The 27,304-nt window shown below is 39.1% G+C and overlaps 1 protein-coding gene across 3 annotated transcripts in view; it reads left to right on the plus strand.

Annotated features, from left to right (window-relative positions):
- Znf407 (zinc finger protein 407) overlaps window positions 1-27,304 on the plus strand; it is a 379,395-nt gene that overhangs the window by 19,986 nt on the left and 332,105 nt on the right. For 2 of the 3 annotated variants that reach the window (XM_027403715.2, XM_035440299.1), the window contains exons 2-3: window positions 7,915-12,596; window positions 18,834-18,948. In XM_027403715.2, the coding sequence (XP_027259516.1) occupies window positions 7,976-12,596; window positions 18,834-18,948 (4,736 nt within the window). In that variant the 5' untranslated portion in view covers window positions 7,915-7,975. Of the gene's footprint in view, window positions 1-7,120; window positions 7,235-7,914; window positions 12,597-18,833; window positions 18,949-27,304 lie in introns of those variants that run through there. The other variant, XM_027403716.2, reaches the window with a different exon arrangement.

The raw sequence follows: 27,304 nt of genomic DNA on the forward strand, positions 1-27,304 counted from the left end.
TTATTTTTATTTATTCATTTATTTTTCAGAAAGGGTTTCTCTGTGTAATAGCCCTCCTTGGCTGTCCTGGAGCCCCCTTTTTATACCAGATCTACTGCCTCTGCCTCCTGAGTGCTGGGATCAAAGTCATGCACCACCACTGCCCAGCTGAGAGAAGGGCTTTATGTTAGTTATCTGTTGCCCAATAACAAAGACATCAAAATGTAGTGACCTAAAACATTTATTATCCTGCTCTTTCTGTGGCTTTCGTAGTTGGAGTGAGCTTAACTCGGTAGCTCTGGTTTCAAGTCTGTCTGTGGCTGCAGTGAGATTTTGTAGGAGTTGTTATTTGAAGGACTAATGACTTGGGGTAAATGGTCTACTACTAAGTGGCTCATTCCTTGGCATTTGAAGGGAGTTTTTCACTGGCTTTGGGGAAGAAGCCTCACATCTTCCCTGGGGGCCTCCCCACAGGTTGCACAGGCGTTCCTGCTGTATCCTATTGGGGTTCCTAGAAGTCATGATCCTTGGGGCAGGGCAGGTGGGAAGCAAAGATGCCTTGGGACTGAGAGTCCAAGTGGAGCACATTCACTTAGACCGTTTTGGTTTCTGAGATGCAGTTTACTAAGCTCACAGCATACTGAAGAGGTAGCAACCAAGTCTTTTGAAGTAGTAAAAACTGTAGAGTCACTAAAAACCACCAGACACTCTATTGGGTAATTTTATAAAGAGCTTTATGTATTTATAACTGAGGAAATGTGTTATAAAGTCTCATAAAGATAGTGAGGAGGTGGAGTTGCTGGAACCCAAGTATTCAACTAGTCCTGTGTTAATAAACCAGATTATATTGTATGTACATTTGTGGAACATTGCACCATTGTTATCTAGTGAATATATTTTAGTGTGTTAAATATATTCTTGTCTAACTTATTTATTTATTTAACTTACAATTGTAAGGATTTTCCTGGAGGAATACTCTTTTTTTCCTTGTAGCATCAGAGACTATATTCTGTGATCTCTTTTCCAAACTGATGTTTCTGATAGGAGAGGCCTGGCTGAGAGGACTAGGCACAGCACCTGTAGTTTTCCAAAGTTTTGCACATCAGAAGTAGAAGTCTTTCATAGACAGACTCTAGGAGTGGACTTTAAATCAGGGTAGGTAACACTGTCTTGATGCAGGCTCAGTAGGAAGCCCAGTTTGAAATGGCAGATTGAGAGAGATACTTTCATTTATTTTCTCCTCTTACTCAGCTGCTGCCATTGCAGCTCTTAGCTTGTGGTGTAGCCTAGTGTTTCAGGAGGGAAGAATCCCGTCTGTGTAGGCTTGAAACCTTTTTTTTTTTTAAAAATTTATCAAAGGGAAAGGTTTTGGGACTGTTAGGGTTTTTTGTGCGTGCGCCCGTTCAGGGAGGGTGAAGGGTAAGAGAGTGGGACTAGGGTAGGAAGAAGATGGATTCCTGTGCAGCCTGCATGTCCCTGTGTGAGTGACTCATTGGAAGAGGAAGAGCTGAGCTGTCTTCATGATTCCCCATAGAGAGGAAAGAAGGCACACAGAGATGAGGACTAGTACTTGGAATGAATGACAAGTGAACAAAGTCAGTGAGGATGTCAGGTGCTCTGCTTGTATGCAGTGAGCAGTTGAAAGCCTGCCTCCTGAAATGCTTCCTCCAAATCACTGGAAGTGCCTTCTGGGAGAAGTGGCCACCAGGTGTCATCAGAAGGCTGCTATTGAGGTATTTAATCTTGTTCTCAAAAAGTATGCTTCTTTTCTTCAGGTATTTTTTCCTTTAAAGCATGGGAAATAACTTAGAGACTTTAATTTTTGACAGTTTTTATATGAAATTAACTTTATTAGTAATTATAGGTAAGATGAAAATAATCAAAAAAGTTGTATGTAACTTATTTTCAAAGCCAGGAACAACTGCTTAAACTCTCTCTCTCTCTCTCTCTCTCTCTCTCTCTCTCTCTTTCTCTCTCTGTGTGTGTGTGTGTCTCTCTCTCTCTCTCTCTCTGTGTGTGTGTGGTGTGTGTGTGTGTGTGTGTGTGTGTGTGTATGTGTGTGTATGTGTGAGTGTGTGTAGTTGCACATGTGAGGCAAGTGCTGTCCCACTAAGTCACACTCAGTACAGTGTAGCTGCTTATAATTGTGTGTTTGGAAGTCGTTGGGACTCAGTGAGTCTGTGTGTGGATGGTGACTAATGACTTGGTCTAGGAAGCATAAGGTTCGTGGAAGGTTGGGTTTAGTAATGCGTGCTGCTGTTTTTTTAATGGCATTTTGTTATTTATTTATTTATTTATTTATTTATTTATTTTTCTTGGGCATGTACATGCTGTGGTGCATGTGTGGAGATCAGAGAACAACTTGTGGGGCTTGCTTTCCTCCTTTCACCATGTGGGTTCCAGGGATTCAACTTAGGTCATCAAGTCTGACTTGGCAGCAGGCGTCCACTAAGCCATCTCTCTGGACCCCGTGCCACTGCCTTAGTCCACATACCTGCTAGGTTTTTCAGTCATGAAACTCTGCTGAGGGAAGGATTCTGAGATTCATTTTATTTTATTTTTTACTGTTTTACAAATGGTAGTATGTCAGGAAGAAGAATATGCCTTATTTTACTTTATTGTGAGAGATTAGAGTGCTCCAGATACATGGTAAGCTTCTAGTGTTTGTTGTGTGAATGTATAAAATCTGCCTCAGAAAAATGAGCCCTTTAACTCATAACTTCAGGTGATCTTTGAATCTTTCAAGAAGAAAGAAGATGATCTTGTTCTCATCTCCACTGGGAATATGATACTTGTCCTAATAACCTTTCTAATGAATTTTTAAAGCCTATATTAGCATAAACTCTGATTTCCGCTTAATCCCTTTTACATCACTTTAAAGTACTTATTAAAACTACTCTGTACTCCTGCTCACTTTCTGTTTTCATTCTAGACTTTATAACTTAAATGGCCGCGGCAAGCTCTTGCTGCCTCTCGACATCCTCTGGCTCCAGTGCTGATCTTTATGTTAGTGTTTTCAGGGATGGTGTCTGGGATGGGTTGATCAGCTGCCTGTTTTGTAAGTCATGGTGTGGAGGAAAGCTGGCTTGTCCAGAGCTGTGCTTCATGCTCCTGTCATTTGCCCAGTCCTGCTTCCTCTTGAGGTGTCTGTTTCTACCTCCTTTTTCAGCAAGGCACCAGCATCCAAACCAGATTCAAAACAATAAACACAACCAACCAAAACCAAAAACAACAGCAACAAACCCCAAACCCATGCAGATTTAATTTCTTCAAAGATTTAGACAAACTATTCAGCTAGTTTGAATGTTCTACTTGGGTGCTCGATTCTTGCTCATTTATCTTATTTATATCTGTAAAATCTTATGTGGTTGTATATACATCAGGCACATTCCAGTGGGACATTTTCTAGTAGATAATGATTATGTGTGTCATCATGGGATAGTTTCATATGGTGGACACCTTGTGTGAGTGAGCTTGCCATAGCATATGCACTCTGAACACACATACATGTGTTTTCTTTGGTGACTGCTGAAAGGGCTCCTGCTGCTGCCCACAGCAAACATAACCTGACTATTTTTGATGGTAGTACTTGTAGAAGAAGCTCAGTATTGAACAGGAGAGAGTGCATGTTGGTTTAGACTTTTAATTTTTTTGTCTGTGTATTTGTGATCTATGTTGGTGTGTTGTAGGTGTGCTCACCCATGTGTGCATGTGTGGAGGTCAGCTTCTCTTAAATCTGGAGCATCTCATCTCATTTTGGTGAGACTTACTGGCTAGGGCCCACCCCCTCTGTGGGGGTTGAGTTCCAGGCGTGCCTGGCTTTTCTGTGTGTTTGGGATTTGGACTTGGATTCTCATGCTGTGAACAAACACTTACCAAGTGAACTGCCTCCCTAGTCCCATTAGTTTTTAATCTGCACCTTGACTGCATGTTTTAAACATAAACAAGACTGACACTGTCTCTTGGGAAGCACACGGATTGGCCAGAGTTGTTATACATGATTGCTGGGAGTGCAAAGCAGCTCAGACACTTGGGAAATCAGTCAAGTGATTTCTTACAAAGTTAAACATTGATTTGTTCTGTGAACAAGTGAAAAAGTTGATAGAATGATGTAATGAATCTCTGTGTGCCTTTACTCTCTTTTAAATAATTATTAGTGGTTTGTTTTATATGCCTCACGTGGAAATGTTTGAAGTACATCCTAGACATTTCTTTCTTCATTTGTAAATACTTGGGTGTGAGACTTTCCTCATGTGACAGGAGGCATTCATTTGTTTGTTTGCTTATTTGAGACAGGGTCTCTCACTCTGTAGCTCTAGCTGTCCTGGAATTCACTATGTAGGCCAGGTGGCCTGAACTCACAGAAATCTTGGGTGATATGTTGCTTATGATTTAATAAAGCTTGCCTGGAGATCAGAATACAAAGCTAGCCATAGTCATAGAAGCCAGAAAGATGCACACCTTTAATCCCAGGAGCCATACTAGTTAGCCTAGGTGGTGGTACATGCCTTTACTGCTAGCACTAGAGAGGTATCTAAGACAGGAGCAGGATGTCAGACCTGGCAGTTAGTCTCCAGCCATGTTTAGCATAAGATTGCCTCAGTCTTGGTAGAGGTAAGAGTTCTCTGTTGACTTGGCTGCTTTGCTTTTCTGATCTTCACCTTGAACCCCAATACCTGTCTCTCTCTCTCTTTATTTTTAATTATTTGTGCTACAGAGATCTGCCTGCCTCTGCCTTTCAAGCACTGGGATTAAAGGTGTGCATCACTATGCCAGGCCAACATTCATTTATTTTAGCATTGTGTTAGAGACTGGAAATGTTGTAGGCCCTTTGGATATATGGATGGATAAAATAAACCATGGTTTATATTTGAGCGTGGAGAAACAGGAAATAGTCACACACACACACACACACACACACACCCCCACACACACACACACACCCCCACACACACCCATAACAGGAATAGGAAAGGCATTGGTTTCACTAAAGTTTAAAGCTTTTTATACAAAACATCATTAATAAAAAGGAAAAAGGAAAAAGTATTATAAAACATATCTGACAGAGGATTTCAAATTCAGAATCCATGTCAATAAGGAAAAGAAAGAACCAAGTTAAGAAATGAGGAAAAGGCTAACAATGCACACACGCTGTCACTGTCACCGGGGAAATACAGATTAAAATCATATACATCCACTAGCATGACTCTTGGTGGGGTCTCACACATGGCAGGTAGCAGTTTAGAATAGTACATTTACTTTGAAAATCAGTCAAGCAGTTTCTCACAAAGTTAGATTTGCCCTAGGTATTTACTTAAAAGAAATGAAAAACATTATTTGTGAAAAGACATGTACAAGAATACTCACAGCATTTTTACCATAATAGTAACAAAAAGAAATCGCTCAGATGTCTATCAGCAGAGTTCTGTTATTTCCATGTAGTTTATCACACTCAACAATGCAGTGGGACATTGTATTGACATGTGCAACCAAAAACACCTTGCTGAGCAAAATGCAGCCAGACACCCCTTCCCCACAATTCTTGGTATATGAGTCCATTTATAGGAACTTGTAGAGCAGACTACTGTGGAAGGATTCTAAATTGTGGTTGAGGGTGTGGGGTGGGTGGTGAGGAGCGGGGGTGTATACTTCTGGGAATGGACTACAAAGGGCCATGCAGGGGATGTCTTCAGAGAACATATGGGAACAGAGCTCTGTGTCTCATATACATTTCTTTTGACAGTCTAGTGCCTTAATTTATATGCCAGGTGAAACTCTACCACTGAGCTGTATACCCAACTCCAGAGCTTTGTCTTCTCTCATTCCCTGATTTTTTTTTCTTTTCTTTTTCAAAACAGGGTTTCTCTGTAGCTTTGGAGGCTGCCCTGGAATTCACTCTGTAGACCAGGCTGGCCTTGAACTCACGGAGATCCTCCTGCCTTTTCCTTTCTAGTGCTGGGATTAAAGGCGTGTGCCACCACCACCTGGCCATCCCCTGATTTTTAACAGTGTTTGTGTGTGTGCACATGTGTCACAGCTTCTAGAAGTCAGAGGGACAGCTTTGCAGGGTGTTTCCTACCATATGGTTTCCTAGGCACTCAGGCTTGGGGCCAAGTGCTTTTAATTGCTGAACCCTGGAGCTTGCATGTTGATAATGATATCAGGAGGCATCCTCTGGACTCCTGAGCTGTTTTTTCTTCAGCTTGCATTAGCCATGTAGGAAGATTCTGGTAGCTCCACATCTTCACCATTATTTGTTGTGATTCCGCCTTTTTCCTCTTTCCTTCCCCGTTCTTCCCCCTTTCCTCTTCTCCCTTCTTCTTCCCCCACCTCTCACTTTCTTTTCTTGACAAAGTCTTGCAGTGCCACTTAGCCTAGCCTTGACCATCTCTGGAACGTGACTCAAGTGGCTGTCCTGCCTTGATTTCCCTGGTGCTTTGTTTGTAGGCTCATTGTAGAGCCCTATTGTGATCTGACTTTTTGTTTTCTTTTATTCTAGTAACTAGAAAGCATAATCCTGTTGTGATCCTGACTACATTTCACCTATGACTAATGATGTATGGGATTTTACTTTTATTTATTTTTTATTTCATGTGCGGTTGGCTGTTTTGTATTTCCCATGGGGAAATTTATAATCAGATTCTTCATTTTGAAATTATTGTAATAGTTCTTTGAATAGTATAGGAGCAAATGCCTTATCAGATATGTAATTGAAATAATACAAAACAATCAAAGTCCTGTTCAAAGGGTTCTTTTTTTCACTTTCTAATTGGTGACCTTGGAAGTTTTTAATTTTGATAAAAGTCTGTTTTTTTCTTTTATCATTTATTTATTTGATTCTATGCCTTACATATTTGTTCTCCACTTTTAAGTAACAGGAATAATTTTTATTTGTCATATGTGGAAAAAGTGCTAAATAGTTTAAAATGTTATTATTTGTTAATGACTTTTATTAACTTCAAATAAAATCACATTTGGCTAAAAATTTCAATCATAGTATAAAAGAAATGGAAAGTGATATATGTTAATTTAATTAACTATGACAGTGACAAATAAAATCAGTAATACTGACTTTTGAGGCATTCTTTCAGGGTAATTCCCCTCCCTCCAAAAAGCTTACTCCATTAATTTTGTACCACTGACATTTTCCTTTACCATTGGTTGTGTTGCTTTCAGACAACACAAAAATGACAGTGAGATAAGGAAATTGATTGACACCTGGAAGAGGAGTGACTTTTCTTTGGCAAAAGATTTGGTGAGCTGTGATGAGAATATATGGTGTTAATTGAGATCTACTGAGAACAGTCATGGTGAAGCTTTTACTTTAGGGGCAAGGGACAAAGCAGTTACCTTATATCATCATTTAGTGCCTGTTAGAGTCTACACAGGGAAGGAAGGCAAGTGCTCCAGACGTTGGTTTGGTTTGCATCTGTTTTATAGGGAGGGAATCCACTACAATAGAATCTGAAAGAGAAGGCTTCTTTGTTTAAAAAGAAGTCACCTGAAATCTACTGTTTCACAGACTTAAAGGTGAGGAGTTTTGGAGAGTATCCCTTTCCTGACTATGAAGATGTGTAGTATTGTTTTGGGAATTAACAGTGGTGTCCACAGATTTTTTATTTTTTTAAAGATGGGAGTCTTAATGTGTAGTCTTCCTTGGCCTGTCAGTCACTGTGTAACCTTGAATGGCCTTGATCATAAGACAATCATCCTGAGCCAGCCTCAGAATTGTTGGGATTACAGGTATGAACCACCACACTCAGTAAGATTGCCTATTTTGCAAAAAGAACTTTATACATGTGGCCAGGTTTGGTCAAGTATGGAGGAAACTTCATTGATTTTAATTTCATCATGTTTTTCTTCCTTAGGTTCAGACTAAGAAACTAGCACTTTCTTATGTTCAAAGCTTTAATGCCATTTTTATTTATTTCACAGATTATAAGTTGTAGTTAAATTCAACTTTGACAGAAGAAACATCACCAGAACTTTATTAAGAATGGATTCTGATAATAAACATGAAAATGATGAGGATGAGGAAGCAAGAGACATGAAAAGCATTTCATCCCATGATGCCATTTGTGGGCCTGTATCTGATGGGATAGCAAATGCCTCTGAGAATTTTACAAACAAAAGGGGCTTGTCAGAGTCATCCAGCTTGGACAGTGTTGCTGTGGAGGAAGACAGAAGTGAACTTGCTTCCAAACGGATGAGAATAGAGGTGGTGGAGCCCCTTGAGATGGGAGAGCAGGGCACCTGTGGGTTGGACACTGTGGAAGCTAGTGTCCATTCAGCTGAAGCACGGAAGGAGGCCTTTCCGACCATCAGCTCAGATGGAGGCAGAGCCCTTCCCAGTGACTTCTCCCCGTCCTGCGATTTTAGCATGTTTGATACGCTTCCTTTGAAAGCAGATGCAGTGAGAAAGCCTGCTCAGGAAATGAGTTCCCTTGTTCCTGAAAGACACACTCCTTTTCCTCCAGAAGAAATGAGCATTGGTTGTAGCTTTGGAAATGCAGAGTCAGTTCTCAAGTGCAGCATGTGTGGCCATTCATTTTCCTCTTGCTCTGCTTTGGAGAAGCATGTGGAATGTCACGTGGAACAGGACAAGGAATGTGCCTGCTGCCACTGTAGCCACAGAGCAGAGAGCAGCTCATCTCCTCCTCACATGCATGTCAAACATACTCATGGGCCACAGAAAACCTTCTCCTGTGACCTCTGTGGCTTCCAGTGTGCCGAAGAAAACCTGTTGAATGCACATTATCTTGGCAAAACACATCTTCGGCGTCAGAATCTTGCTGCTCGTGGAGGATTTGTACAAATCTTAACAAAACAACCTTTTCCTAAAAAAGCCTGTGTCATGGGAACAAAGAATGTTAGAACAAAACCTAGGGCTTCTAAACCAATTGCAAGGAATGGGGATTCAAAAGGAGTGCAGAATACTGGGAACAAATTTAAAGACTGCAGAGGAGCCCCTTCTGAACGTAATGGTGGGAGGAGTGAGCTGCTTGTCCAAATGGTGCCATCTAGGAATACCTCCTCAGGGAAAGGAGAAATTGTTGAGGAAAATGCTACTTTAGGTGTAGTTCAAAATCCTGAAAACCAGAATAAACAGCTAGGGGGCTTAGTCAGCTCAGAGGGTCTTTTAGGTAAGTCAGAGCCCATCAGAAATACCCTCCAGATAGCTCATATTAGCATCAGTGCCACCTCAAGGCCAAGATCTGAGAGGAATATCCTAATGTTGGGTAACAGCTTTCGCAGACGAAGTGGTACTTTTACTTTAAAGGGCCAGGCAAAGAAAAGGTATAATCTTCTAGGAATTAATAAAAGGAGTGCAAGTGAAACTCAGAGGGTGTATATGAAACACTTTAGAACACAGATGAAAACAAATGACACGCAGCCAGTGACAGAGCAACTTCAAAGGAGCAAGGATGTCCAAAGTCTGTGTGTGACTACCTCAGATGACCCAAAAGTGATGCAGAACAAGACAGCTTCCTGTTTTTCAGACTCCACACAGCTTGGCTCCCTGCCAGTAAAGCCAGCTTCTGACCTCCAGGTCCTGTGCACCTCTCCAGAGTGTGGTCATATAGCTGCAGACAAGACAGACTTGGAAATTCATGTTAAAGGGTGCCATGCAAGAGAGATGCAGTTTCACTGTCAGACTTGCAACTATTCTAGTCCATCAAGGAAAGACTTAGAGAAACACTTGCACAGTAATCAGCATCAGGACATGACTCCTGTCCTCAGCTGTCAGTGTTGTTCCTTCATTTCCTTGAATGAAATGAGTCTTAGAGACCATATGAAGGAAAAGCATAGCATGGGCTTTTTTTGCACCTCTTGTAATCTCTTCTTGTCTGAGAAAGATGTGGAAGAACACAGAGCAACTGAGATGCATAATAGCTTAGTGGTTCAACCAAAGATGGCGTCTGTTTCACCTTTAAGTACTTTAGAATCAGAAAACATGGACGATTCTAGAGAAGAGTCAGGGAAAGCAGCTAAGGCAGATCCCACTGAGTTGAGAGTAAGCCATGGAACTGAAGCAAGGCATTCAAGTAAGCCTCAATTTCAGTGTAAGAAGTGCTTTTATAAAACAAGGTCTTCCACTGTCCTCACAAGACACATAAAGCTTCGGCATGGTCAAGACTACCACTTCCTTTGTAAAGCATGTAATCTGTATTCACTGAGCAAGGAAGGAATGGAGAAGCACATTAAAAGAAGCAAACATCTTGAAAATGCTAAGAAAAATAATATTGGTTTAAGTTTTGAAGAGTGTATTGAAAGGGTATGCATAGGTGCAAATGATAAAAAAGAGGAGTCTAACAGTTCTGGGAGTGGAAGGCCCGAAGGCCATGTTGGTGTGAGATTACAGGAGCCTTTCCATCGTGAGCAGAGTTTGCTAACTCCTAAGGAACTGCCACAGTCTGATGTCATCACCAAAGATGAGGAATTAGCCTTAGCCACTACTCCAAAGAGAGGGAGGCCCAAAGGCAGCATTTCTCGGACTTGTTCACACTGTGGACTTTTGGCCTCTAGTATTACAAATTTGACCGTGCACATCAGGCGTAAACACAGCCACCAGTATAGTTATTTGTGCAAAGTATGTAAGTATTATACTGTCACTAAAGGAGATATGGAACGACATTGTGCCACCAAGAAACATAAAGGACGGGTAGAAATAGAAGCAAATGGGAAACAGAGTTCAGATATAATTGTTGGCCCAGAAGGGGGTAATCTTGAAGCATGTAAAAAGAATGCCCCTCCAGCAGTGACTGTTTCTGACGAGCAGGCTAACAAATCCACAGAGTCGGATACATCTACTTTAGATAAGCCAGTGGTTGATTGTGCAAGTGCAGTAGAAGTTGAAGCTGCAAGTGCATTTCATTCTGTAGAGGGAGAAGTTAGCAGTCAACTCTCTGATAAAAGGGGGCAGATGTCTCTAGAGACAGAGGACCTTCTGCAGCAGAGTGATGCATGCTCTCAGAGAGATGTTGCAGGTTCAGGTGACAATAAATGTGTCCACTGTGAGTTCAGTGCCCACTCTGCTGCTTCACTAGAACTGCACGTGAAAAGGAAGCACACCAAAGAGTTTGAGTTTTATTGTATGGCTTGTGATTACTACGCAGTGACGCGCAGAGAAATGACGAGACATGCTGCAACGGAGAAGCATAAAATGAAAAGGCAGTCTTACCTCAACTCTTCCAGTGCGGATGCAGGTTCTTCAGAAATGTCCAAAAGCATCCTTCTGAGTCAAGAGGAGCATTCCCAAAACCCCGAGGAATTGAAAATAACACCAGATCAGTCATGTGGTACTCTCAAATCTGGAAATGCTGCAGGCTGTTCTGTTCTAGATGAGAATACTAATTTAGATATGTCTAAAGTACTCTGTGCTACTGACTCAGTGGAGATTGTGCCTGAGGAAGATCATTCCTTTTGTGAGACCTTGCAACAGCCCCTTGTTAAGGACAAAAGTATAAAACCCCGAGAGATAGTGTCCCTTAGTACTCCCTCTAATCATGGCTTCCCAGACTGTCTTCAAAATGAAAATCCAGGAAGCTCTGCTGTGGACTGTGAGACAGCAAAGAGAAAGCACGGCATGTTGAATGATGCTGGTGACTTAAGCACACACTGTGAAGATGAGGGAGGCAGCGCTGATGATAGTGCAAGGAAAGTTCCGGACAAGACCCTCTGTTCTGGAGACTTAGATGGGGGCCACTCAGCTGCAGCTACTTCCCCTGTTGTGCTGAAAATACCAAGAGATCATCTGCACCTGGATGGTGGCGACCAAAACAAAGTTGGATGTGAACAGAGTTCAGAAGATTTCAAACATGTGCATGCATCTGTTGTCGAGAAGAAGGAAGTTCTGATGAATTCGAAACATAGAACTGAAAGTGTTTTGGAAGAAGATGGCCCAGCTTCTGATGACACAGTTGACAGTAATGATGTTTATGAAACTATAATAAGTATTGATGATAAAGGGCAAACCATGTACAGTTTTGGCCGGTTTGATTCTTCCATAATTAGAATAAAAACTTGTGAGGATGGTGAGTTAGTAGATCAGTCAGAAGAAGGGCTAATGGCTACAGGGGCGAGAGTTAGTGAATTGCCCCTAAAGGAAAGTGCTCAAGGCTTGAAGAGGAGGAAAGTTGAAGGCAATTCCTTTGGCGAGTCCACACGAATCCGATGTGATGATTGTGGTTTCTTAGCAGATGGACTGAGTGGGCTGAATGTTCATATAGCCATGAAGCATCCTACAAAAGAGAAACACTTTCATTGTTTACTTTGTGGAAAATCATTCTATACTGAGAGCAACCTTCACCAGCATTTGGCTAGTGCTGGTCATATGAGAAATGAACAAGCCAGTGTAGAAGAGCTTCCAGAGGGAGGAGCCACTTTCAAATGTGTCAAGTGTACAGAGCCCTTTGATTCTGAACAGAATTTATTTCTGCATATTAAAGGGCAACATGAGGAATTGCTGCGAGAGGTAAATAAGTACATAGTGGAAGACACCGAGCAAATCAATCGAGAGAGGGAAGAAAACCAAGGGAATATCTGCAAGTACTGTGGGAAGATGTGTCGGAGTAGCAATTCCATGGCCTTCCTGGCTCACATTCGGACTCATACAGGTATGTAACCCTTGTAGCAAGCCTATATTTTCCTATAAAGTGCAAAAGATTGATGAAGTTTGGACTTTGGGTCACAACCAAGTATGAAACCCCATTTGAATTTGCTTGTGGGCCTTCTGCCTAATTCGTATTTCATGTTTATGTGGTGCTCTGCTTGTATCTAAGAAGTGTTGACATTTAACATTTCCAGAGGCAGTTTAGCCTTAGAGATTCTAAAGGCAGAGGAGTGAACAGATTTCTTTTACTTTTGTCAAAAGCACCATCAGATGCTTTTATAAAACTCCTATTTTTTTTTTCTGTTTTTCATTTGTTTTTTTCCTAAGTTACAGGGAATGACACTTTGTGGTTTTGGAGAGCATATTAAATAGCTTTTAGCCTTTAGTAAAATTCTTAGTTTTGAAACGGCGCCTCACTGTGTAGCCCTGGCCGCCCTGAAACTTACTATGTAGCCTTGGTTGATTCTCACCTCACACAGATCCACCTGCTTCTTCTTCCCAAGTGTTGGTATTAAAGGCGTGTGCACCACACCCTCACATTTATCTTCTATTATTCTCTCACATATTACATCCGGACTGCACTTCCCCTCCCTCCTTCCCTCCCATTTCCTCTCCCCAGCCTCCTCTCTCCCCAGATCCACTCCTCCTATGCCTCAGAAAAGGGCAGGCTTCCCAGGTCAAACATGGCATATTAAGTTGCAATAAGACTAGGTGTATTACCCTTAATACCCTTAGTATTAAGGCTGCATAAGACAAATCAGTCAAAGAAGTCCCAAAAGCAAGCCAAAGAGTCAGAGACAGATACCCCCCTCCAACTGTTAGGAGTCCCACAAAAAGACTAAGCTACACAACCATAACATATACAGAGGACGTAGGTCCGTCCCATGCAAGCTCCCTGATTGTCAGTTAAGTCTCTTTGAGCCTCTGTGAGCCCAGGTTAGTTAATTTTGTGGGCCATTTTCTTACGGTGTCCTTGACCCCCCTGACTTCTACAATACTTCCTCCCCCTCTTCTGTAAAGGTGTGTGCCACTACATCCTCAAAAATTTAACCTTTATTTTTTTAATGTGTTTTTGCCCGTGTGTGTGTCTGTGCAATGTATGCCTGCAGTGCCCATGGAAGCCAGAAGAGGGCATTGGACCCCCTGGGAATCTAACCTGGGTCTTGTGGAAGGGAAGCCAGTGATCTTAACTGCTGAGCCATCGCTCCCTCCCTTAAGATATTAGAAATTTAAAAATATTCATCAACCTATAGTTTGTATCTACAAGTGTGACTCCCAGCAGTAAGAGTCTACTTTCAAGGACCAAAATTGTGAACATAGTTTCCTAAACATGTATTAGAGTTTGGTTTTCATTGAGGTATAGTATCTGATTTAGGGTCTGTATTCCATGTTAATGTTTAGTTTGGGGAGAGATTCTTAAAAATATATATATTTGGTGAAAAATGCATAATCCACTGTTGTAAATTTATGTAGAAATTGACTGCAGTATTTCTATAAACCTGCCATACATTCTTTATTTTCAATAGACAGCTTTTCTAAATCATTGTGCTCAGCTTAGACAAGTTCTGTCTACATGGTTGAATTTATGAGTGGATTTGAATAATAAATTCACATTTCAATGAGCATATTTTCATTAAAACTGTAAGGTTTGTTTTACTGTACTTTTAAATAATGGCATATTATTAAATCTATACTTTAAATTCCTGCAGTTTTTGAAACTTAGTGCATGGTTACATGGAGAAAGATACAGAGCATTATCAGTAGTTGAGGTTGATTAAAGGTAGATGAAACCTTTCCCTTAAAGAAAGTAACAGATCAGTTCATAGTTCAGGAATTATAAACACCACAGTCCCTGTGTGGATCTGGTCTCCAGTAGCAACATGCAGTAGAGCCATTTCTGTAGGACGTTCAAGTGCTTATTTGTTTGCATTCTTGGTACTTCTGTTGTTGCTTCTCACACTCTGAAATGACATGATATTATATACCAGTCTATTCTTCAGCATGGAAAATATGTGTTTTCTTAACATGCCCTCTTCCTAAGTCAGATAAAGCTGAATAAAACTAAGAGGAAGATGCTAATGGAGCTCTCTTTAGAATTCTTTATGCAACTGTCTGGTCAAGACATGTTGCTTATAATTGATGTGTCCATTACTTGAATTCTCTTGTAATTATAGTCAATAAGTCTTGTAAATGTGTTAAAGCTCACTAAAAGCATACAAATTCAAGAACAGAGTAAGGCTAATAATTTAAAATAATCAATGTAGGCATTTCAGCACTTAATTTCCCTTGTGTGTTGATAGCTGATCATTCTTAATCCATTAAGATTTATTTAGTCGTTTACAATGCAAAATAGGTTTGCACTGGTCACTTGTGCCATTTGAAAATGTCTACCAGGTTAAGTGCAGAATGTAGTCCATTAGTCTTCCTTGACTATATATATTAATTGCATTTAAAATCAAGTTAATGTGGACGTGAAAGTGAGGTAGCTATCAATATGTGACAGAGTAGCCCTACTTATATAAGTTACATCATTGATTGGAACATTTAGGAAAAGTTAGCATTTTTTTTTTTTTTTTTTGGCTCTTCTGTTGGTCTTATCATCAAGTGCATTTTTAAGGTGTTCTGAAGCACTGTAGAACACTCCCTTCCTGAGCACGGAGGACCAGCCCACCATGTCAGTTTTGCAAGTCACTGTTTTGGGGGAAGTTGCTCTTTAGGTTTTAGTTTCTTTCTTCCATTTATTTATTTATTTATTTATTTATTTATTTATTTATTTATTTATTTCTGGTTTTTCGAGACAGGTTTCTCTGTGGTTTTGGAGGCTGTCCTGGAACTAACTCTTGTAGACCAGGCTGGTCTCAAACTCACAGAGATCCCCCTGCCTCTGCCTCCCGAGTGCTGGGATCAAAAGCGTGCGCCACCACCACCCAGCTGCAGGTTTTAGTTTCATGTTTTTTTTTTTTTTTTCTTTTCTTTCTTGGAATATCTTAAAATGGATGACTTTCTGGTAATCTGCTTTTATTTATGAAGGAGTAATGCAGGGCCCATTATTACTGCCTGGCTGGAAAAGGGCTTGCTCTTCAACCCATTTCCATATTTGGAATTTGCTATATGTGTTGTGTAACCTGTTGTAATTATTCTTAGCATGGTAAAAGCCGCATTCTGAGGAAATGAGTCTTGGCTATCAGGAATTGTAGAAAGAAATCATCTCAGTTCCTGGGCATTGGTGGTGTGAAACACTCCGCCTGATTACCAGGCCTCTTCCCACTAGCATTAGAAGAGCTCATGGAGCAGGGGGTTATCTCTTGTGCAGTAGTCTCTTAATGCTTTTATGTCACAGGACATGAAAGATATCCTTAAACCTCAAGACATTGGGAAGCCATTCTGCTTGTGTTCACAGTACTCTGGTCACTACACCCTTGAGAATGTTCTTATGTGTATATATATTTGGTGTGTGTGACTTCACTGAAAACTCCAAATTAGTGCAGGGTGTCTCTAAGTCCTTGCGCGATACTTTAGAGATGACACAGACCACCAAGACTTAATTTGTAGACTGAGCACAGTTGGAAGGAACTGACTTCATTCACTACTTACTCTGTACATACTCTACTTATAGCTGGCATTCAGTGCAATTTGTTTATGGGTAGATGAATGAGCAAATGAATGAAAGAATGCATGAATGAATGAATGAAGTGTTCAAATGCTCAGGAAACACTTGGGGTTTACACTATAGTGAGCAAGCATTGCAGGATATCCATGCATCTGCATTACCTCGCCCCTCTGCTAAGATCTGAAGGATCCTGTCCTTCCTTCTGAATGTTAGTGCCACATCTGTGTATGCAGAGAAGCAAGAATGCAGCAGAGGCATGCATGACCTTTAGGTCTGAGTGCAGACTGAATTTTCAGGTCTTTGGGATTTGTTTAGTAAATAATCAGGCACCAGAAACTTAGGGCCACTTTAGTTTTATTTTTTTTTCCCTTTATAAAATCTTAAAGACAAAAAGAAAAAGAAAATTAAAAAAAAATACCTTTTGAGGATAATGCTGCTCCAAGGAATCCATTCAAGATAGTTCGCGACGTTTTTAATACTAAAATACATCTAAGAGAAAGGGAAATTTAGAAATATGTGATTTTACAGGTTTTATGTTATAAACATGTGCCTGGATCCATTTCATAATGTGTATCGTATAGCAACTGTAAAAAAAGAAATATTATCTCTAAGGAACTGAGGTAAAAGGACTGGCTTCCTTTTCTTAAAGAGAGGATTTCCTCAGCTGCTTCTGGAATGCTAATGACATGGGAAGGAGAAGCTAACACAGCCTGCCCTGACAGTTAGCTGGGAGTAAAGGCCTCCCTGACTTTCTAAGCAGAGCAGTTAACAGAATCCCTGATTTGTGTGGAGTCCGTACACGGCATCAGTGAGCCCCGAGGCTTGGGAAGGACTTCCTCACAGACAGCAGACTAAAACCACAGCAGCTTCTGACCATCCGCTGTGGTGTTAGCACCACCTGCATGGAGCTCGTTAGAACTCAGGCCGTCTGAGTGAAGCCACAAGGCCACGGGGCGTCTACATCTGATTCTCCCAGTCATTGTTCAGTTAAATGTTGAGGAGTTTTATCCTTTTTTTTTTTATTAGAGGTCCTGAATTTACTGCTTATTAATAATTTACAAATTGTCCTTGAAAAAGCACTTGAACTTAAAGTACAGGCAGATTGACTCTTAACCTTTCAGAAGGTCTGTTACAGGATTCTGGCTCCACTAAAATGTTTCATAGTCATGATAGCTTAATTTTATCAGGACCATTTAAATCAACTGTTGTTTCCAAAATGATTGATTAATGTGATTGCTGTAAGCTGAAACCTCAACCTGCCTTTGGTATTTAAACATATAAACCTTAACTAGATAGAACCAGTCAGGTGTTAGAAATACTTTACACCTACTTCTAACCATAGAAATTTGAAGTATTAAGAGCTCGGCTTCGTGGTCATTGGACAGTGAAATACTCAGCCTTGTCTGCTATGTAGTACTGTTGGCTTTGTTTTCCCCCTTCTTTCTTTTTAAGATTTCTGTTGGAAGGTTGAAATTAAATGCTTCACTTTTTTTTGTCACCTTTTGAGAATTAAATTAAAATTTTAGAGTCTAATTTTTTTCTTGAGTGCTTCAGTTTCAAGCATTTTGTTTCCCTCTTGGAGGACTTTTATTTTTCCAATGTTCATTGATTGAAGATAAATTTTTTATTTATGCTCTATAATTTTTGAAATTTACAGATTTTATTTTCTAACCATTTTGGAGGAGTTACTTCACAAAATAGATACTAATCATGACATGAAAAGTCTGGAAACACTATGCTTTAAGCTGTGGTCTTTATTATTTCAATTTATTTCAAGAGGTACTAGTTAGAAAACAGGAAGACAGTTTGTTCATATCTTCATCCTGAGGAGATGGTTACTTCCTGTCACTGAAGGGTTGAGTAATGAATGAATAGTGTCTTACCCATCACAGTGATGCTGTTCACTGAAAGGGGGGGGGGTGAGTTTCTTGCTTTGGAGTTAAAGCCTTTTTCTTGTTGTTACTGAGCCTCTTGTGTTGAAATACTTGTTAGTGAACTCAGTAACCAAGATGTTGACACTTGTGGTTTGCTGATTCATCACAGAACTGGAATGATGACAGGAACACAGCAGTTATGTGCTGTGCAGTCCTATGTTTGTGGAGATGGTAGTAAAACAGTCATATAAAGAGTCTTTGAGGTCAGTGGCAGACCAACTGTGCTACCGCGGTTTGTGCAAATAAATTCAAAGCTGGAGAAATCTGAGGAAATTGGACGGGCACTGAGAAATACCCTCAACAGGACACTTTGTAGATACCAGTGGCCTTGTTCATATTTGTGTTTTTAATTATTCCATTTTAAAATAGAATACCTTCAAGAAGTATTTTTGTCAGTTGTATGAAAAATGTGTAATGTTACTCAGCTCATTGAAGCTGCTTAGTGGCATGCAGCATTTGACTTTAAATCTTAGAAACGTTATTGAGAATTGGCAATATTCACTAAAACATTAAAACCTAGGTGAGATAATTATGGGATCAAGAAAGTTATACATGAATTCATGCATTATGTTTTGGGGATGAAATTCTTAATCAGATTGAAGGCTTAATTTAAGATTTAGTTTACCCTCCCCATTTAAAAGCCTGTTAGTTATGTGTTATTCAAGTCCAAATCTTATTTTATGTTACATTTACTCAGGATCAAAACCGTTCAAGTGCAAGATATGCCATTTTGCCACAGCTCAGCTCGGAGATGCCAGAAACCACGTGAAAAGGCACCTTGGGATGAGGGAGTACAAGTGTCACGTCTGTGGGTGAGTAGATGGAAGCCACCTCTGCTGGGTGAGCCAGGAGCTGTGTGCGGGGCATCTATTGTTTGAGAATTCCAAACTGATATGAGTAAGAGTGGCGAAATGATGCGTGCGTTCCCTCCTTTCCTTTGTGATGGTAAATTCCTTAAGTACAGTTATGACACTCTTCTCCCACTTCTAATCCTGCTCTGGAGATGAGCAATTTTATGGGCTACAAGGTCAATTTGAACCTGTAATCTGTAAATTGACTAAATTATAGGATGTTCATTCACATTGCCAGAGAGAACTATAAATTCCATTTAAAGACAACCCCCCCTCCCCCGCCCGCCCCAGATAATATAGCTTTAGGAGTGCATATGTATGTTTTTTTTTCTTCTGCTATACTGCCTTAATTTTAATCACATTAATGGCTCTTTGGATCAATTGGACATATTCTATAAGGAAAAACAAAAGATTTAATTTCAGATGCCTGGTTAACAGATCACTTGAGAGATGATGTGGTAAAAACAGTGTGTAATGTACTTTTGTGTTGTGTGGTTAAAACTAGTTTCCTTTTTCAATTCATGGTTCTTTGTAGAGTCATTCATAATGTTTAATTGTCACTCAGGTATGTTACATTTCATAGAAAGCACTGAGGGACCTTAATGTAAAACTAATTAATTTAGCAAGAATGTTTAAAAGGTTTTAAAGTGCTGTGACATATATGTTGTATCATAGGACATTCAGAGGTGGATTTTAAGACTCTACTTATTAAAATATATTTTAATGTTATTATGCTAGAGAAATTAACTAATAAGTACATCATATAAAGTACTTTATGCGAAACTAAAGAAATCTGCAATTCATAGGTTCAGTTAAAGTATGCAGCATGCATATATTATGCTTATAGAGAAGGCTCCCCAGGTTGACATGAGCGTGTAAACATGTAAACATCCTTTAGGTCAGGGGCAGTTCTGTTTTTTATTGGACAATACATTTTCCCAGGATACGATTTCATTTTTTTGACCCTTAAGATAGTTTTACAAATAACTTTGCAAGCAATTTTATCAACCGTGGTGTGTGATTTATTCCCTGGCCAAATTGATGGTTCAGTGACTTGCTGCTAAAGTAAATGAAGATGAACCTTTGCCCTGAAGCCACTCATGATCAGTTGGAGAATGAGTTTTGTTACTGCTGAGTTTCGATGCCGGGGTCAAGTCCCAAGTGGTTCATTTTAATTCCTATAGGTCTTATGATTTTAAAAGACATCTCATTTCGTGTTTTTATTCTCTGAGTTATAGGAGATGATCCTGACTCCAGTGAAAATGTGTTATTTGGAAGCATAAGCAGTTTCTTTCCTGTTTGTGAAAAATAAGTAGGTTTCTTGCATATTTAGTTAGTTGAAATCTAATTTTTATCCAGTTTTAAAATTTAGAGTACTAAGATATTGGAAGAGAAAAATAACATTTTCAAAAAATCCTGTTTTACATAGTATCAGAAACAATTTGTAATTCATTGTCTCTGAATGTATAATTTGAACACTATAGCTTTCTTTAGCTGATTGCTTACTGAAGATACAGGAAACATTGCATTTAGTGCATTATGTTTGATCACCAAGATATAGAATATAAGTAAATATGAATGTTTTAAATCTTAGGTTTGCCATAGACAGCCACATTGGAGTGTGCGTGCGAGAGAGAGAGAGAGAGAGAGAGAGAGAGAGAGAGAGAGAGAGAGAGAGAGAGAGAGAGAGATGTGGATAAAGCATTCTAGGTTTTAGTACTTGACTTTGAAAATTAGGGTAGCCTTTAAACTTCATCCCCTGTGGAATTATAGTTCTCTTTCTTTCTAAAAATAAGTTCAGTTTAAAAGTCACACACTAATTTTAGCAGGGTAGATAGCCTTATAGTGAAGCCAGAATCTCTGAAGAACATCAGTGAGTCTAGGAGGATTGATTAGTGAGGTTGAGTAGAACAGTAATGAACTAGGAATTCAATGTTCAGGAAGGTGTATCTTTGGTTCTGTGTTTCCTGTGTTAGGTATGAGGTATCTTTGGTTCTGTGTTTTCTGTCTTAGGTATGGGTATATCTTTGTTTCATGTGTTAGGTATAGGAGAATAACATAAAAGTTTAAATGGAAAGCAAAGCAAAAAAGCGTGGACTGGTTCTACTGACACTGGAGAATATTGGTACATTAACATTGCTGACAGTGTCAATTCATTATCACTGATGGCTAAATAATCTCACAAATGCTCAGTGGACCCATTAGTTCCTGAACATAAGCAGGCTATGCTGCATTTCTTCATTAGCTTTAATTGCTATAAATTTTACCTTTTACAAAATCATGCTTTAAAAGGTAAAGTGATCTTTCAGGAACATTAATTCTATAATATTGTCACAAACAGAAGGTCCTGTACTGTTTTCTTTTCTCCAGTAGTTAATATCCTAGTTTCAGTCTTTGGAAATTTATTAACGACCTCTTCTTTATCTGGCTATAAGTAGTTATTTATCAAATAGTCCTGTTGAATAATGTGTAAAACATTGAGGTAGGCACATTTTTGAAATAATAAAACTGAACTTGTTTTTTCAGTAGCCTTTAGTTTTCTTATGGTGAAATTTGTGGAAATGGTATGTTCAATCAAGTAAGTTCAATGTTATTGTAGCAGGCTGCTTGTTCTTGTTTTTATGTAAGAAGACTGTAGAACCATGAGAACTATGTGTCTTAGAGTGTCCACTAAGATGCAGTTTTAGAATTCTGACATGTCAACTTTCATGTAACAAGTGCCTTTAAAATTGTTGCGTCTGGATTTATTTATTTATTTATTTATTTATTTATTTATTTATTTATTTTGGTTTTTCGAGAGACGGTTTCTCTGTGGCTTTGGAGGCTGTCCTGGAACTAGCTCTTGTAGACCAGGCTGGTCTTGAACTCATAGAGATCCACCTTCCTCTGCCTCCCAAGTGCTGGGATTAAAGGCGTGCGCCACCAACGCCCGGCTTAATTTTTTTTTTTTTTTAAATCTTCAAGATCAGTGATTTGAAGGTATTTTTTTCCTTATCCCCTATTGGAAGATGTTTGCCACAGTGTGGCAGGGTTTAAATTATCTTAACAGAAGAAACAGAATGAGTTGAAAGTCTAGTTCCCATTGTCTGGCTCTGACTTAGGGTTGATGTTCTGCATAGGAAAGATTGATCTACTCATGTTATGAACATATTGCTGTAGAGTTCATGTTTTAAAGCAGATAGAGAGTAAATCTGTTTGTTTACTCTTAGTTCTAGGAGAACAGAGTTTTGTTTGTTGACTTGTATAGCTGCTGTATTTAAAAAATATGTATTTTATGCATATGAGTGTTTTGCCTGCATGTGTGTCTGTATAACACATGCATTCTTGGTCCCTGGTGCCCATGAGTTTAGAAGAGGGCTTAATTAAGATCTGGAACTGGAGTTATGGATGATTGTAGGTGATGGGAATCAAATCCAGGTCCTCTGCAAGAGCAGCCAGTGCTCTTTATTTAACCCCAGAACCATATCTCTTGCTCTAGTAGATCTTCTTTATAGTGTTTTCCCTATACATACATCTAAGTGTGACTAGAAGAGTTCTAGAGTCTCTGCTCTTGATACATAGTTAACATGGCAGTCAGGTGCGGTGTGACAGTGCTGAGAGTGGCAAAAGCAAACACCGGAGCTGCCCTGCTCCAAGGTTGGTAGTTTTACTTAGCTACTTCTTGGGTAAAAAAATAGGTCAGGCATATCTTTGTGTTAAATTCATGAGCCTCTTTTTTATTTTTTTTTTAGTTGTTAAGAATGTGAAAAATCTCAACCCCTAAAAGTCATTTTATACATTTTGTTAATTTTTTAATAATTCTAGATGTGGTGTTTGAGGATATAGCTTAGTGGTAGAACTTTGTCTAACACGTACAAGGCCCAGGATCAGTTCTCAGCACCCCACATTACACATAAAATTAACAAGCCAATATGGATTGTGTTCTGAATGTTAGTATTGGTGTAGTGCTTTGTGGTAAATGCTGCATTTTACATTGGTCATGTTTGCTGATTTTGATGACTTTTATTATTTAGTTTATGTTTGCTATCCCCATTTAAAATGGGAGATCGAAGTTCTAAGTGACACAGTGACACACTTAAATTCTGCAGCCAGCCTTCCTGGCTCATGGTTGCTCATCCTCCTTATTATTCCTTTCTGTTCATTATTTTCCTGCTCTTTGTTGTATGTGTCTTTTTTTCCATTGCTTTGATTTTTACTCATTTTTTTTAATCTAGGTTGTTTTTTGTAGCATGTAATAACATAACATCTACTTCCTCCCACTAGCTACATTTATTTTCCATTTTTGTTAAAATTTACATTGTGATAAAAGATTGCTTATCCAGTCTTACTTTCATATTCTGGTATTCAAACCCTTCCTCGATTCTTTGTTTTATTCTTACTGTAAATGATGTTACTGTTTCCTCCTGCTGTCCTTCATCTGTTGATAATTTATTGTACTTCCATGTGGTTTCCCATGACTGTATAATAGGGAAAAGAAAGTGCTTAGAAGTGGTGATGGGCTAAAACTGATCAAGTTAGGTTCTTGTTATTTCAATACCAATTATCTTAAAGATTTGCAGAAAACTTACAGTACTCCTGTGGTCTCCGTAAACCCAGGAAATGATACCTTTTGTATGTCATTTTTCAGGAGCATAAATCCAGTATATGTAAATTAGTAACTATGTTATTTATTGGTAGATTCCCTTGTGTCAAGTCTTGATTGATGTATATGGAGATAGTTAAATAGTTGAATGTGATTTAGCTAATCAGGAGAAAATAAAAGCATTTTCCAAATATTTAACCTCTGAGTTTTGAGAAGATTTCAGAAAAATTTAAATTGTACATTAGTGTGCTTAGGAAATGTTTATTTCTAGTTGATTTAGGAAACCTTAAATAGAAAGTTACCAATGCAGTTAAACTGGTGTGTGTGTGTGTGTGTGTGTGTGTGTGTGTGTGTGTGTGTGTGTGTGTGTGTGTGTGTGATTACCTAGTTTTTGTGCATTAGAGGGATCTCTATGTAGATGATTATAATGTCACTTTCTGACCTTTGCAGCTTGAATAATTGTAAATCATTGCTTCATAACGTGTCAGAGAATGTCTGTACTAGGCAATTAAATGGCAGAATATAATAGACCAAATTATTGCCTGTCATGTTTTCAACAACACAGTTAGTATTTGAGTTACACTTAATCATTACGTGCATTAGCAACTTCATTGGAATCCAGCTCCAGGCTGAGCATGAAATACATTACATTATTTAAACCTCTAATGGTACAAGTCATTTATTTGTGTTGAAGTGTACAACATGCAGAGTTTCATAAAGCAAGGAACACTTGAGAGCTTAATTTATCCAAATCAAAGTCTAAATGCAGATAAACACAAGTGGCAAAAATTAGTAATTTTTATAGGCTGGAAATATTTAAAAATACATGGTTGTGGGTAATTGTAGGCAGCAGGAATAAATTAAAATCACTATTTTTAGTCTGCTCTGAGAACTAAAGCTGGGTATACCTAAATCATTAAAAATACCATGGAATTGCGTTTTGAAGTGAACAATTAATTACACCCATCATATCTACAGATGTATCCAAATAACTATTTGCTTCAGCTGGTTGTTCTGGTTAAAAAATCTAGATAGAAAAGTTGGTTTTGTGTTGTGGCAATGCATTTCATCTGTCACAATATAAAGTACGGCATCTCCCCCTTTTTAAAAAAAATTTAAATTAACAGTAAGACATTCATTATAAAAGATGCATTGCTTGTATTTTCTATGTAGTATTTTATTGCTTTTAGTTTGACTATATTTTTGCCTGTATTTTGAAATTTAAAAATGCCATGCAGCAATTACTCTCTCTTTTCTGTCACTTAATCCAAAATTAATCATTTACTCTTCTGCTGGTAAAATCCTTGAAATACTTTTTTAAGTTATGATCAATATTTTCAACATTTTTATATGTAATTCACTCTATGGTTTGAAAACTAAGCAGCATTTTGATTTTAATATTCAAATAACAAACATCGTTCTTATAACTCTAGTCTGTTTTCTAGTTAAATGTTTTGTCAGTTCAGGAGAGAGTTGGGATAAGGCTAGAATATTGATGTAGAAGGAGAGGCTATTCCTAGTGTGTCTTCATAGCAACAACAGAGCTAGCTGCCACCAACATCCCCTGTCTTTCCTTCTGTGTGGTCATATTTTGTTGATTTTTTGCATGATTGGTTCATGGATTTATTCCAAGGCCAGTAAGTATGATTAACCTGAATAACAAACTAGAGAGAAAATAAGCATTTTTACATGTGGATTGTTGTTGAAAGTATCAGCACCTTTTTTTTTTTTTTTTTTTCCTTTCCTTCAGTGAAATAGTCATGTCTTCATTCTCTCATTATTTCCCTTTTAAGGTGGATCCTGGGGTTTTTAAATCATGTTGGGGTTCAGGCTTTTTAACTGTCCCCAGTCATCACAGTAGCATATAGGAAAGGAGTCACTGGCTTCCTTCTTCGCCTATTCTGTGATTTTATTTTTATTTTTTTTTATCCACTTTTCCTTGTGAATTGGTTCTCTTCTTCCCTCTTCCTATTTGTCTGTCTCCTAAAGTTCTTTACTCTGAGAGCTTTTCCTGGTTTTTCAGGAACTGCACAAGCACAGGTTTGGAGATGGAGATGAAGGGAACCTTGACTATCTGCTGTCTCCTCATGCTCCTGTCATTCAGCAGATCCCTGTGAGTCTCTTTGTGCAGGCATGGTATCAGGGCTGTGTACTGGCCTTGTGCCACAAGCTCCCTGGAGGACAGAGACTGGAGGAGAAAACAGATTATGGTCCAAGAGCCACTCCTAGGGGACCCAGGTAGAATTGGAACCCGTCACTGTGAGGAATATAGAAAAAGTCTTCCTGAGACCTGGCTCTGCTGAAGTTGGATCTTAAAGTTAGTTGAGGAGTATTCATTCATAAGACAAACTTGTATATTTTCAACATAGGTAACTAAAGAACATAAGAGTGAGCGAAAGTAGAGATAAGTGGAATAGCATGGCTTGTTTCTAAAAACTCTATGCTAAAGTTCTGTTGTGTGTGGCTTTGGAGAGAGGTACATATTACATAGCTATCTGAACAACGCATTTGCCAGTGCTTGCTGGAGTTTAGACTGAAGACAGAAAACAATCTTCCTCAAATAGAGAAAACTCAGGTTCAGAAATGGCCAAGTCAGAAACTGCTTATGGGGTAGGGACTATTGGAGTTGATGGCTTTGGAGTCAGGCAGATGAGCCAGAGCTGCTTTGCAGGCAGGGCTTGTGTGTCTCACATGTCAACATGAGGTGGCTGTGTTTAGGAAGGGAAACTAAGTCACCACAGCCTGGAGCTTGATTGTAAAGCCAGGTGGACAGTCCTCTGTCCCCCCCCCCCCCCAAATGTGTGACTTGCCAGTTCCTGGGTAGCAAAGGAAGGAGGAGAAAGGGGAGTCTGTATAAATAGGAGGTGGAAGTACATCAGTGCTTCAGAATCAAGGGCTTGGGGTTGACCAGAGAGGCATTTTAAGAGAATTTCACTATTTACAATTGTTATTAGGGAACTGTTGATTTTTGGATAATTATAATGACACAGGTTGATATCTGTTCCATATAGCTTAGTGCAAGGTAATTACAAATCATAACGAGAAGGACATATAGTGGTGTAGCCACACTCCTGATATTCACATTTGACAGGGAAAATGTATACTGTAATTGTGTTTTCATACTAGAATGAGCTACATGTGCAGAACAACATGAGGCAGGAAGCTACTACTTTAAAAAAGTATATACTACTTATATATATCTTGCTGGCCGTGGTGACACATGCCTTTAATACTAGCAATGGGGAAGCAGAGGCAGGCAGATCTCTAGTTCAAGACCAGGCTGGTCTACAAAGAGAGTTCCAGGACAGCCAGAGCTATGCTGAGAAAACCTCTCTCGAAAAACAAAATACAAACAAAAAATGTACTTTTACTTCTCATTTCAAACTATTTATGCATTTTGTTTTTATGGTTCTGTGATAAACGTCTGTTTTCATCCTTTGAGACTCCTTCTCCCTGGGCTGCCACATGCTGTAGCCGTATGCCAGGGCCATTTTATCAAGCATTAGGTGTGTTGCTAGCATTGTTTTCATTCAACTGTCTAGATATATGAGTTGTCACAAAGTTATTGTTTCTTTTCACTTCTCATTCAGTTTGAAAACCTGCTGTTTACTATGGATGGCTTGGGGAACATCTTGAGCAAGTTGCAAAGGGTTAATTTGCATCATGTTATGCTTTCAGTTTCCTATGTGGCTCATGAGATTCTAGAATATTCCTGTAAATCAATCCTTTCTGAAC

The sequence above is a fragment of the Cricetulus griseus genome, chromosome 2 (genome assembly GCF_003668045.3).
Source record: "Cricetulus griseus strain 17A/GY chromosome 2, alternate assembly CriGri-PICRH-1.0, whole genome shotgun sequence".
Lineage (NCBI taxonomy): Eukaryota > Metazoa > Chordata > Mammalia > Rodentia > Cricetidae > Cricetulus > Cricetulus griseus.